The sequence below is a fragment of the Nipponia nippon genome, unplaced genomic scaffold (assembly GCF_047370975.1).
Source record: "Nipponia nippon isolate SJK-2023a ecotype South Korea unplaced genomic scaffold, ASM4737097v1 scaffold_3, whole genome shotgun sequence".
Classification (NCBI taxonomy): Eukaryota; Metazoa; Chordata; class Aves; order Pelecaniformes; family Threskiornithidae; genus Nipponia; species Nipponia nippon.
Window position 1 is genome coordinate 50,095,811 of NW_028262347.1, and position 14,562 is coordinate 50,110,372.

At 40.3% G+C, this 14,562-nt stretch overlaps 1 protein-coding gene across 2 annotated transcripts in view; it reads right to left on the reverse strand.

Annotated features, from left to right (window-relative positions):
- Window positions 1-13,164: 13,164 nt before the first annotated feature.
- LOC148054582 (uncharacterized) overlaps window positions 13,165-14,562 on the reverse strand; it is a 60,632-nt gene continuing 59,234 nt past the window's right edge. The window contains exon 4 of one of the 2 annotated variants that reach the window (XM_087765532.1): window positions 13,165-14,119. In XM_087765532.1, the coding sequence (XP_087621658.1) occupies window positions 14,085-14,119 (35 nt within the window). In that variant the 3' untranslated portion in view covers window positions 13,165-14,084. Of the gene's footprint in view, window positions 14,344-14,562 lie in introns of both variants that reach the window. The other variant, XM_087765534.1, reaches the window with a different exon arrangement.

The following is a 14,562-nucleotide window of genomic DNA, read 5'->3' on the forward strand; positions in this document are numbered from 1 at the left end:
GTACAGCAGCACAAGTCCTGTGGGAATGCTCTGTTTAAGGGATGCTGATGGAGATAAGATATACATATGACTAAGTGCGCTCTACTAGAAGAAGACCGCCTCCAGAAACTGTCAGTTTTGGGTATGCCAGCCTGCAAGATCTCCAGTCCTCATGCATGCCACTATTCTGTTTCCCTCAAGAAGGTCCTTTGGTATCTGTCCTTTACGATGTTCTGTTTCTTGAATAGACTGAGGCAAACGTTGTGGGCCTGTCAGTCAATCACCCATTCAGATGCATCATTGCACATGCAGTTTGCAAGGGGCTTGTAGGCAGCTTGGTTTGTATAGGCACAGAGAGGGAATTAGTTTCCCAATACAGTAAGTGAGTAGTACTCACCTCAGGACTCTGAATCAGCCTTTGGAGGTACCTTTCTCCCTGGACAGATCTCTGATGGCAATGTAGGATAGCAAGATGTCTCTTTTAGGCTGCCACAATCAACTTGGTGGGGTCAGGCACTTATTTCTCAATCATCACAGTAATGAAATGAGACATCTGAAGCAGCAAGGGAAAATCTGGCCTAAAACCTATTGGGCAGTAACATAGTATTCACATTCTCTTTATAACCTGTTACTGAGTTGCCTAATTTTCTGGGAAGAAAGACAATCCAATGCCTTACCATGAATTCGTATTTGTAGAATTGAAAATTTCATATTTGTAGAATTGCTCAACCCCTCAAGCTTCTCTATCCCAATAGTTAGGAAGTTCTCCTTGGAGGGACAATATTCACCTTCAAATGCTGCTTTTCAGACCCTGCTCCGAATCATATTCAGTGCTTAAAATGTAGGATCAGTCCTTCACCTATTCACAGGCATACCTGGGTAATATGTCACTGTTCAGAATCTGTTTAGGCTCAAGAGTCTGTTCTTAGATTACACCAGACAGTACATAAAAACAGTTACAAAGTACTGTAATTTGTCTGGCATACCCACACAAGACATACCATTATGTAGAGCTGCTGATGGCTGAAAAGAAAATTATTGACAAATAATCACAATCCAGATAATAGTGAGAGCTGATGATCTATTTTGTAAAGGAAAACGGAGATCAGCCTTGTTTTCATAGAATCAAGCAAAGACCCAGACTAACCACTGGGCAATATAATTTTAGCTCATCTTGTTCAGAAGAACCCAAGCACAGTATTTTATGTGACCATATCTGTATTTAAAATATAAATAGAGACAGATATATACTCCAGCTTCTTCTCTTTTAACCAACTAAATGAGTAAGTTAAGTTCTTCGGCATAACGCACATGGTACCTTTCTGCTAAATGTCTTACACACATTACAAACTAGGTTTTAAATGAAGTTGCTTTATTTACTTTCTTGAAATGGCTTTGCAGTTCATTTATGAATCTGCTTAAATATATGACTGTCCATAAAGTCAATGCAAGCATGGTAGTAAAGTGGAACCAAAGTTGTCAATGCAATGAACGTGCTTAAGAACACTTACGTGAATTTGGTTTTGTTATTTTGTTTTCTAACAAATATGCTTCAGGTTCTTTTTGTTTGCCTCATGGTTGCTGAGCATTGAGGATACATGAGAGTCATATTATGATGCTTTCTTCATTGTGTCTGGGCAAAAATAATACTCTAAAAGAGAAAGGCAAGAAGAAAAAATGAATAAGAGCAGTGGGAAGAATGAAGAGGTAAGTTGAAAAGATAGATGTTGATAGATGTTTCCAACTGACCAATGGTCCCAGATGTTTTCAAAGTAAGCCCCTTTCAGGCCAAAGACCTTGATGACAGAAGGCAACCTGGGACCATAGTGCAGACTGGAGCATGAAGTATAAAAATTGTAATTCCTTTCTGTTCCTTGAGGAAAGAAGAGAGACTGAATTTTAAGCAAGGCCGAATATTGGAATAAATTGGTGGTGGAAACACAAAGTGTTGCAGACCCTCTTGCTCAGCACTATTGCTAAGCCAGGGAGTTGCTCTTGACGTATGCCTCTCTCACCAGGAGGCAGGATGCTCCCACCTCCCATGATGACGCTCTAAGAAAGGTCCTTGAGACAGGACAAAATTAGCAAAACCCAAGCTATTTCATGCTTCCCTGCTACTCTCAGTCAGAGAACTATTTATTCATGAAAGTTTCTGCATGCTCTCTTGTGTGCCCCTACTTCTTATGTCAGCATCAGCTTCCAAGGCCAAGAGGTCATTTACTCCCTTCTTTTTCTTTTCTTTCATTGGCCTCCTGATCCCCTGAAGATGACCCCTTTGCACACCAACGCAGTTTGAAAATTGTGAGAAATTAAATTTCAGTCTCTCACACAATGGCAGGTGCATCCTTTTCTACTCTGCTGGTGGAAGAACAGCAGCTGCCCTGCCAGAACAATAAAACTACTTTCCAGCTCTCTGTGACTGGCTGTCATTGAACAACCATGCATAAATATAATCCATGGAGATCCCAGGGGTGGCATTTCTCATCTCTTATCAGCTCTGCTGCACACAGTAGAATTCGATAAGACACCTAGAAGGATGATAAAAGCTGCTATCAATCTGTCTAAGTAGAAATAATAAGAACAATAGTAACAGTATCACTAGATGTATGGAAAACCAGTGGCTATATTATTTTGATGCTGGTTTAATTATTCATTTCTAAAATCTTTCTTTCTTCTCCTTAAGCTAAGGGCAGCTAAGGTAACAGATCTGTATTTTTATATTAACCTGACAGATTAATGTCCTTTTGTATGCCTGAAACAAGTTCAAAATATCTTCCAATTAATTAGAAAAAAAAAAAAAGGAAAAGAGAAATGAAATCAAATATAGTCATTCAAAGTAACCTCTTGAGCCCTTTTAAACATCCACACCACTGTGCACATACACATCCATATCTGGCCCTCCTCATCCCCAGTGTTTGCAAAGTGGTATACGTATAGTATACGTAATCCTGATAAAATTATTTTGGGATTTATTAACACTGGAATAGCCTGGTGATCTGCCTGGTTCCGTATCCTTTCTCAGGCAATGCTCTATGGCAGATGTTCCAAAGGAAAACATTAAATTCCCTATAGTGTACTTGACAATTGTGTAATATTACTGCTCAAGGGGAAATTTAAAACTTTCCCCAGCTGGTAATCAGCTCATATGTTGAAGTATGAGGACAGATAATTGTTATCCTACCCAGTGTGACTGCAAATGATATTTTTATTCCTGAGCCTTCCTCTCTGAATCCTACTGATTACTTTCTTTCAGTAATACCCTGTGACTGAGAGTTCCCAGGGCTAACTTCATGTTGCATTTGGTTTTGTTCTTGTGACTCTAAATGAATATGTTTCAGTTTCATCCAATTTTTTCTTGCATGTCTTTCTTTTTTTTTGTCACAGGTAGTGCAAAGAGGAGATTCTGGCTGTCCTCAACTGTCTCTATAATATGAATCATTTTATATGCCTCTGTGGCATCCTTTTTTATATCTCCACTCCTCAAAAGAAAAAGTTCATGTATTAAACAATTAGTTCTATTCAAAAGTCACGCTGTTCCATCTTTCCTTTCAAAACCACCAATAACCCAGATAGGTCTAACCCATCTCTTTGCAACCTAAAGGAAAGCACCATATGAGAACACAGTGATAATAATAACTAATGACAGTAGTTTGCCCTTTGTAACTACACCCAACCATAGCATTGCAGAAGTTTCTCTTGAGTACATGCTTTAGCAGTGCTGACTGACACTTTTGCATGTCAGATAATCCCATTCAGAGGAGCAGTAGTAGCTGCATAAACTGGTCATTGCAATATTTTCAGAAATGGTCCTATAGATGCAAGCGTTACTGCAAAGTACGCAGAGAAATATGCAGTCAGTGAAGCACATCCCTCTCACTGAAACGAGTTGGCAGCTAGGGATCAGCCTCTCTTTGCTGGGGTGCTTAGGGAATTATCAGCAGAGGCTTTCCTTGCACAGCTGTGTGAGACTGTGTGACTACAATATCTTAAACACAGAAGAGATGCTGGGAGCACTTCCAATGAGCCTTTCCACGCCATAAATATATAACTGCTGGTCTCAGATTTCCACATGTTGAAATCTGTTGACTGGAAGAGGTATCATTTGAATAGATACTTGTGTGGAAAAAAATGTGCTCTTTGTGGACAAGCTCTAGTGATACTTGTCCAGTAAACAGAAAGCTTTTTAAGGCTTGGTTATCCAAATTATTTCCTTTGTTTAGGAGAAGAAAAAACAAGCTATAGTTCTGGGTTTTTTTCTTATACATGTTTGATGGGAAACCAGAAAGCACAAATTCTCCCTTTCAAAAGAAGAGGAAAATAATAAGGTCAGCTCTGTAGATCTTCTTGATGTATTGGGCAAGGAAGTACGCATGAAGCTTTAAAGGTAGGAGGCATAATGAAGCACCATAGGGAATAGAAGTCAGTGGGGTGCACGGATGCTTCCTTTCAGAATGATACCAAGGGGGTTAATGTCTGGCCTGGTGATAAAAACCTGGCATCTGCTACAGAAAACACAATGAGCATTGTTGTCATTGAGAGAATGGCTCTGTTTTTCCTGGCATGAGTTACTGTTTGGAAGCTGTTTTAAAATAGAAAAGAAAAAAAAATCTCACTCTGAAAACTTAAAAATAAAGGGCTATGCCAGAATCGTGTTCTCCACTGTATTTCTAGGAAGTGTTGTTGGTTCATTGTTCTGACAACATTATTTACATACCTTAAATACAATTGCTGCTGAAATGCACAGCAAACTGTACAGACTTCGACATAGACACCAACTACTGCACTGAATGTGTGTAAGCTCAGAAATACAGGCTAAGAGGAGTCTTCCCAAAGGCTGGCTGCAGGCACAGGGCGGTAGTCCTGCTGGGCTTTCTCTTTGCCAGTGGAGAGCCTACTGTCTCTAGTGCAAGATTCGGAGCACCCAAATTAAGAACCAATTCAGACTGTCCCTAGGCAAGCTTCTTTTTTCCCATTGGAGATTAGCCCCTAGCTAAAGTTCATCTTTGTGGAATGCCCTTCCAAAACATGCCAAGTATTCACATGTGAAATGGGATTACAACCTGCCCTCTTCACTAACCAGTTCCTATTTTTTATGTTTCTCTCCTAAGTCGAAAAGATTTTGTTTGTACCTTCTAGTCCATATACATTAACAATCTAGGAAATATATCCTTCTGCTATGACATATCATCTCATCTTATACCAAACAAGACCCTGTACTCACTGTTTTACCAGAGGCAGTGAAACTAGACAGCAGGCTTTTCATTTTCCTTGCTAATTGTTCTGTCCATGCTCTGTTGCTGTCTGCTATTTGTTGGCTATCAGCTAAATAAACACAAGCAGGGAGAAAAGGTGAAAACAAGCAGTTCTTCAATGTTGGTTTTGATGTCGCTGATTCCCCTGTTATGAAACTTCAGAACTAATGGAGAAAATAATCTCTGTAGGTGCAGAGCAGAGGAGATAGCATATGTTATCCCCAGGCTGCATTACTTGCCTCAGAGCAATGCAAAGGATCATGCTGACTGTGACCACAGCTTGTAACAAAAACATTGTCTTCTTTCTTGTTTCAGACAATGCCACCAGTCTGAGCCAACTGCGAAAGCCTAAGCTGTTCACAAGACGCAACAAACTGAACCCTGTACATTTGGTCAATAACCAAGCACATATTAGCCAGTGCAGCCCATTCTCCTTTTAATTCCTGGGAGGTGACAAAGGAACAGAGGTGATAAGTGAGATTAGGATCAGATTCAGCGCACCAGAGTGGCTCTGCTATATCTACTTGGTGCCAGAGCAAGCTAGGTGTTGATGCAGCAAAGAGCTGCTGCATGAAACTATCATGTACAACCTCTCCAGCTGTAGCCAAGACATGCCTATGCCTCTGGTAAATCTGTGCCTGATTCAGTCAATTCCATGGCTCAAACTGATTGCATCTCAGAAAGCTGAGGACCCTTCCATGGTTTGTCAAAGCCATCATCAAATGGTTTATCTAGCTTCCAAATTGCCTCCTTGAGAAGCAATACAATGGGCCTGATGGGTAAATCAAGAAAAGTTCATTGCATGTCTTTGCAAGTGGAAAATGCACTTTTGATTTTCTGTAGAGTTAAAATTGAAATGTCAATTAATCAAATTATAGGAGAAAACAAACAAAAAGTACATTGAGAAAACCCATTTTAAAAAAACAAATGCTATTTTATATTTCCTACAATGACTGATTATATTGTAGGTAACAAATTTCATTAAGCTGTAATGCATTAGACAACGCAGATAAGTAACACAGTGGCAGAAAGCCTAGTTCAGATTGGCCCAGTTATTCAAAAATAGCTTTTAAAAGCCAGGAAGATCAGAGTTATGATTAAATATATGGGAAATTTCAAATACCATTTACTTCATTCATTTTTCAATGTACAGAATGCATAAATAACGCAGCCAACCTCAAGCCTCTATGGTTTCACCAGCATTGAAGGAATGCCACAAGAGACATACTTCAGTCCTTTAGCTGAATGGTGCATGAATACCTAAATGTGCTTTCAACAGTTTGGATTCATTTCCAGATTCTCATCTCTGGGCACCCTAATTTGCCTCTGGAAACCTGGAGTCTATTCTCTTCTCCTCCATGTGTCCCATAACCTGCTGCCAGAAAAGCCAATCCTCATTTTAGTAGTAGCAGAGAACTGTCATAAAATCTTAAATTGAAGAATTCATTACTTTCACGGCACTGGATAGGGGATCACAGAGCCTTTCCCGGAGAGCTATGTAATATTACAAGTACAATATAGAAAGAAGTTGGCATCAGAAATGCAACAGACTGAATTATGCTGTTGACTGAGGAAAGAAGCTCTACCAGCCAAGAAACAGCCTCAGTACATAGCTCTGTCTACCCACTACACAACATGAGTCATGAGAAGCTGGTATCAGCCTCTCACACTATGCCACCTCTGGCACATCTTTTTCTCACAGGGGACAATTTGGACAAGACTGATTTGGCAAAGGTATCCCCACATGAGCACTTGTAGACGTATTTCAAGCCACTCCCTGCCACCAGAGCAGTCAGTAAGTACCGCAGAGCTGTGGCTTGCTGCTACATGGTGAAGTTCTCCAGGAAGGTCCTCCCCAAATGAAGAGCCACAGTCAAAGCATTTACTGCATTCTTTGTGTAAATGGTAAGGAGCTGTCAGAGTGCTTAGTGTGAGTGATCAGCAAAGCAACTTTGACAGAGTCAAGGTGTCAGAGGACTGTGATTTGCCCAAGGACATTTGCTAGTCAAACGTCTTTTTTTTTTTCCAAAAGCATATTCTAATAAAACAGGTCATCACAGAATTAATAGCAAAAATCAGGGAATGTTCGAAGCACCACAGTAGTTCCATTTTTCTCTGAATGAGGTAACTGATCTTACCTAACTGCAGCCTTGCTCAGCCTAGCCGTCTATGACAGGACAGTGAGCAATAAACGAAGCACCATTGCATAATGAGCATTTGAGCCACCTTTGTAGCTGCATTCTGACTCCTTGCATAGATTCAAACAGCAATACCTGTTCATGTGAAGCAATAGCTTTTTAGTGACCAAGTTAGATAAAAAGATTACTTCTTTTTTTTTACCTGGGAAAACCATGAGATGGAAAGAGATAATGGAGACAGGCCATTCTCTGCTAAAGAAAATGGACACATAGACACCCAAAGGTCCATTCTATTTGCATATACTTTTAAATAAACCATTCATGTCTTTTCTTTATATAAATTTCAGTGCTATTTCCCAGAGATAAATCACACTTGCTTAAAGACTAAGTGGGTATGGAGGGCAGAAACCTCTCAGAAAATTCAGTCACTACACATTCTGAAGTCAAAAATTTTACCCTCTTCCATTCCTGCCTCCCTACAGAAAAGAATTACAGCCACCGACTGTGCTGCTGGGATCCCACGAACTGGGATACTTTTTAGCTCCAGTTTAAGCTGCAAACCATCTTGACTAACATCCTTTAGTGGGGGCGGGGGGGGAAAGCTTCACATAAATGTTCACTGAAAGGGAGTCACAGGCATCCTCTCAGTGAGAATCCCACCTCTCTGAGATGAGCCATCAGTGGTACACATCAGCAGCACTCTTCCAAATAATTCAAAAATTATTCCTGTATTATCATTAAGAGAAGAAAAAAGGTGAGAGAGAGGAGGTCTCTGTCTTCCACATGAGTTGATGGTTTGCAACACCCTTACATAGGCATCCAGGACAAAATCGATGCATAGCATGTGTCTAAGCCCAGGGCCATGAGACTTCACCTGCCAGTCACACACAAAGGAGCCAGTGGCTGTAAGGTAACACTAGCAGAGGCTCCAATACTGCCCAACACTTTCTCAAAGATGATTCTTGCAAGACTCTGATTTTGTTTCTGTGACAGACACACCCCCTCCCCCCAAGACAAGGAAAAATTACTGATACATATGGATTACATGTGGGTTTCTTTTCATGTGGATATTTATGCTCTACCAAAGAAGACACATTAAATTGCCTCCTTCTCTGGCAGCATCTGATCCATGCATTGGGTCTGCCAGGTCAAAAAAGTTCTTCCTGGCTATGGGATCTGCATTAACAAATAGCCATCAAATGCTCTCCTGGGCTGTAAGCAACATCTCAAGCCAGGAAGATGTTACTAAACAAAAAATACAGCTTGAAGCCATATTCACATCCCTATAATGGCTCCTACACACTGGGAAGCCACTCCTTTGAACACAGCTTCACTGATGGGATGGCGTTAAATTTTGCCCCCAGTGAGATAACCTGGAGAAAATTGTTTAGAAGTGTTTGTCTGTTTGTTTGATGCTGTTCTCCTTCTTTCTCTCATTTTTTTCATGTGCTTTGTTTACTCTTGAGGAAGGATTTGTGTGACTGTGAAGATGATTGAAGCACCATTTTCTCAGTCTTTCCCCACATCACTTCTTTGTGCTGTGTGCCATCGTTTTTTCCTGTGACTCTTCCCTTTGTGACAAAAAGCACTGCTAATTGCATAGATGAGCTGCAAATCCAGGATCAAAGGTTTAGCACTTCGATTTTCTGCTCTTCAGGCATTTTATTTTCTTTCTCTCATTATGGGAAATTTGCAAAACCACTCACTACAGAATTGAATTGATTTCCCTCTGTAAGTTGAGGAAAAAAGGCTAACTGGGGAAGGGGAATATTCTTAGTTGACCTTATCTGGTGTTTTGGGAGGCTGATGTATTGCATTGTATCATTGAAAATGCAGAGTGATGGTTTTCAAGAGTGTTTACAGAACTCCTACTGCTCGAAGCCACACTGCTGAGAAAGGAAAGACTGCTACTGTCTCACTTTTACCATTCATGAGAGTGATAAAACTGAACCAACTCTAGGCACATAGTCTGGTTATACATCATTTGCTAGGTTAAATGAAAAGATATGTTGTGTTCCTTGCCTATCAAAAATTTGTACACTCATTCAGAGTGGACAGCTGGCATTTTGAAAAGCTGTTCTGGGCTTTTCAGGAAAAAAAAGTTTATACTTCAACTGGCATGAGAGACCTCCATTTCAAACACCAACAAAGGACAGACAGTGCTTGTAAGAGTGCCTTGTTCCTGAGGGCAGCAAGGACTTGGAGTTCCCTGTGCACCTCTCAGTCAAGTTCAGCCACATTTTCTCAGCTTTTATAAGATTTTAAAAAAAAAAGGGGGGGGGGGCTGGGGGAGAGATTTTCATATTTTAAACCTGGCTTTACTTATCTTTTGCCTTTGAAAATAAATTTTGCCTTTGATTCAGTTTTGGCAGTCAAATTTTGCAAAATTGCTTGCATGCAATTTGAACAACAGTTTAACACTATACCTTGACATGCTGGGTTAAAACAATCCCAGGTGTAATACTCCTGGAATAAACAGAGTTACACTGAGAGGCAACCTGCGAGGTGAAAACTGTGTACATGAAAGTAGATATTACTAATGCTGTGCTTAAAACTTTCAGCCAAAGTAAAGAACTTAAACTTAATGACACGGGGGTGGTGAAGATGAAGCTAGATAAAAGCATAGCTTTCCACAGCACCGTGTTGCAGTTATTTTTCTTATGTACAACCACTATAGAGCTTTCCTTTCCCTTAGCAGTAGCCAATCAAAAAAGTGCAAAATGGCAGATGACTAAAGCAGCCTTAACAACAAGCAACATACCGTTTGCTCAGTGTCTGCATTAGCTAATTAAAATAGAAGCTGAAAGAATCAGAAGCAGATCCATTATGTGGTTTGCTTTTATGTAAGTAGGATTTATTTGTGTTCAAGCTTACAGATAAACAGTTCATGATTCAAGAAACTGCCTGTACGTACAGTCTGTTCATGTGATATTTTGTTTCTTGAAAGCTTCTCAAGATTAAAAAAATTACCCTTCCTATAGCTACATTTTATCATCAAAGACAATGGGAGTACAGAATTATGGTTTACTCGCCCACACACAGAAGAAAATTGTATGTCATTCCTGCATCCTGATTGGCTGATGATTGCAAGGGATGGATATATTTTCTTTCACCTTTTTTTTATTTCTTGTTTTTAGGAAACTTGAATGCCCTCTTTCCTCGGTTTTCCCACTTGTCCATCTACAACCTCCAATGGGAATTTTTACCAAAGGTGCTTGGTCACACTCCCAGACCGTGGGAATGAGTTTTTGCTATTATTTCTGTTGTGACAAAGATTTAAAAATATGAACATCTTCTTCTATTTTTTACTTCTTGAGGCAGTGAGAAAAAAGGGCATTGAACAAACACACGGCATTAAAGTAATAAAATATCAAATGAATTTCTTCTGTATTTCAAGCTAATTATTTTTTCCACTTTGGTCACACACAGCTAAGAAGCATTTAAAGTGATGCAAATTAGAAGAGCGCTAGTATACAAACTATAGCTTCATCTGCCACTCTTCAAGCAGAGAATCACTCTTCCCCCTCAACCACCACTTTCAAGTTCTATAGCTTAGTGTAACCATTTTAATTGTTTTTTTTTTCTGCAAGGCATGAAGATAACCCATGCATGAATCAATACATGAATGAATCAGCCTCTGGTCTAGCTTACTGATGCACTCATCATTTATATCCTTGCATAATTTACAGAAATTGAAACTGTAGCTGGGCTTTGCATTCAGCTGAATGTGGCTTGTTTACACAGGCCAATAGGGTTTCTTGTTCCAGAAAAGCTAATTCTGTAGGGATTGCTCAAGCAGGATGAAAACATCTAAGGCTTTGTGCTAAAACAGATGCAGTTAAGTACCCACATGTCCCAGCACTTTAAGCCAAAGCTTGGTAAGATCACCAGCCTCTTGGCTTTGCCACGTATAATCTCACTTAATTCAAAGGGAGTTTTGGCTCCCTAGGCAAAATGTGTTTGGGCCCCAAATTCAGTAAGCTGAAATATTGACCACTGACTATCAGAAAGAGTCAGATTCATCTCAGTGAACTGTAGCTGCTTAAAAGTTAGGCATGTATTCTAACGTCCAGGTTCCTGCAATGTACTGAGATACCTCCCCCAACCAGCTCTTCCCCAACCCCTGGGGTTGTCCCTCAAATAGCCAGGATTAAAATTCTGGGACCACCACTTCCTAACTGGCTGATTCTTAGATCTTAGCCTCAATTGTCCTCTGCCACTAACCCTAAAGAGAATGAGATTTGAGGCCACAAAAAGCAACTCACAGTAACTATTCTCAACATTTCTTGAAAACTCCCCTTATTATCAGCACATTCCCTTCTGCTTTCTGTACCCTCTCTTGTCATATATTACAGGGACAAGGATTAATGGGAACACAATGCCTGCCAGGTTTCCCCAGAGATCTTCTCCTTGGGGAACGGTGTTCTTTCTCCATTGTCTCCCCTTCCTTGCAAACACACCCTGCATTTCCCCCAGGCACCACTGGGTATAGGGGGCCCTTACAGACTATCGGCCTCCACAGTCTCCCCGTCTTATTTTGGATTTCATTGACCTTTGGTAGGGCAACTCTGTTTCTGTCATGTCTCTTGGTTGCAGTCTCCCAGGGATATGTCTTTTATATTCTGGATTTTAAAAGATTCCAGGGAAGAATTTGTGTCTCTCAAAAGTCCAGTATCTCTTTGAAGTGCTCAGATTTAGCAGTTACAATTACAAAACTGTAGAAGCTTATATGTGAGGAAAGATTTTTTGGATTGGAAGGATATTTTCACTTTGGTTGTAACTGTCAAAGGGGATTTCACAGCTATCCATATTACATCTCACCCCTGCAGCTGACATCAGAGCAACCTTTGCTGCTTGAGTAAAAGGAGACTCAGGGAGATACATTATTCAATTTTGTACAGAGAAGGAACAAAAAATGTATTGTCAGAACCAGTCTAGAGCTCCACATTGAATAACATCTGTATTTAAAGAGAAACATGGGGTCGTGGTCTTAATGAGTTATCGTTATTTCCTGAAGGCGCAGATGAAGTGTTTGGTTCTGTGAAAGCCAGAAATCTCAAAACAGCCATGTCCCATTAACACAGCACATCAAACACCACAGGCTGATTTTTAGTTCAGCTGAAGGCTGAGGATTTACACCACTGACAACAGCTACGCATCTGGTCACATACAGTCAGGAAATGAATAACTCTGCTTGAACCGAGGAGAGAGAGGGTGCAATAAAAACATATCCTGCAAAGGGATCTGCAAGGGGAAATGGGAGGAGAGCTCAGCTCACATGAGAAGAACAAAGCCTGTCTCACATTGGACCCCACTCGTCTGCAAAACACAGCACAGGAAAAGGCCCGAGCCTCAAAACATTACCAGGGAGATATTTCCAGGCCAGTAACTCGGCCTGCATGACTGTCTGTACCCAGGGTGCCAAGAGGGCACCGAGAGGTCCTCCTTGCGCCAAGCAGCCCAGTCCTGGGCTGCTGGATGCTGACGAATATGTTTGGCTTGTCAGTCACCCAAATTCCTATGGTAACTAAGAAGTCGAGACTGCTTGCTCTATGCCTGCTTGTGAAGTAAGAAACTACACATTTTATTTGGCTAGGCCAGGTACAGTTTTGGTATTCATTTCTGTAACCATGGACAGATTTTGGAAGCAGTTAAACAAGCATACCCAGAAGGGCTGGAAGAGAGTAAAAGAGTGTATACTCTCTTGATATTTCTGATATTCCCAAAGTGAAACAAACACAGAAAAAGAAGCTGTGAGTCCTTTGTAACACATTATAATGCAGTGAGAAGGAGCATAAATTCTGTTTTGTTTTGTTTTGTTTTGTTTTGTTTTGTTTTGTCTTAGTACATTGCCCTCAATAACTTCAGTCTTGCCCACCTCAGGCAGAAAAAAACTCCACTGACCTGCCTGGAAAATGTGTTTGCAGAAGGGAAGCAGGACCAGTCAGTCCCTAAGTGGGTTAAACAGAAAATGTACCTATTCTTGCTTAAAAATTAAACAGCTCTGCATGGTGACACTTTGGTGACTTAGGCTGTTTCAGTGACATAGTACATCTAGTGATACCACGAGCATGCCCCTCCTGTTTGCAGAGGGATGTTTGTGTTGTACAGACGTATGCCTTGTTGATGTCTTTGGCCACCTGCTGTCTTGCTTTATCTGATTAATATTTTATTGATTTTTCATGTAATCAGCATATCTGTTCACATAGTAATTAAAATTGGAAGAATTTTGTTGTGTAGATATCTGCACTGAGTTGTGACACCTGGCCTAGATGGTGTACGTGAACATCTTTTATTCATAGATTTTGTGACCTAGAACCAGAATTCTTTTAAAGTAATTAGCCATGACAGACGAGTACTACATCAGATGACAAAAAAACACAATAAAACATAAAATGGATTATTTCTTCTCTCATATTGCTGATAAATCGCAAGAAACTTCAGTGTGTTTGGCAGAGCACTCCACTTCCTCTTCTGTATGCATGTGTGAAACGAAAGGTACATTTTGTGTTAATGTAGGTATACTACCTCTAAAAATAAATACATTGTGATCTCATCTTCACCCAGGAGTAAATGAGAGCAAAGCTAAACTTGCATCTTCAGAGGAATGTAGACAGATCGTTGAAGGCATGCAGACAGAAGAGGTGCTTGGGCCACTTAGGCTAATGGTGCTATTTGTAGAGCCAATTCAAAGTGCTCTGAAGTCAATAACCACCTAATTGGCCTTGATGGGCTTCGAGTCTTTGGTTCCTGTGACAAAAGTAAGAATCTGCTCAAATTTATCTGAGAATGTTGGTTTGCACTTAAATTTCAGTAAAGCAAATCGTGCAGTCTATACTTTCTTATAGGTTATCACAATTTCTTTTTGTTGACAGATGAGGCGGGATTGTTCCTCAGATGCAGGTGAGATGTATACATGTATACTTTTTTTGGAGAAATCAGATGTCAGAGTAGAATTAGATGCTTGAAGGCTCCTGACAGTAAAAGACAATGTGAGGTAAGACGCACTGCACACTGCAGCAAAAACAGACTATGCATATTGAAAGAAGGTTTTTATTCTAATTGTACAAGAAGAAATCCTTGAAATAACTTTCAAGAGGCTCAGCCTCACAACTAAATTAATGGCTCACTCTATTCTAGCTTTCTTTAGGAGCCTGGATAACGATGTTGAATGCACACTTGCTTTTTTACAG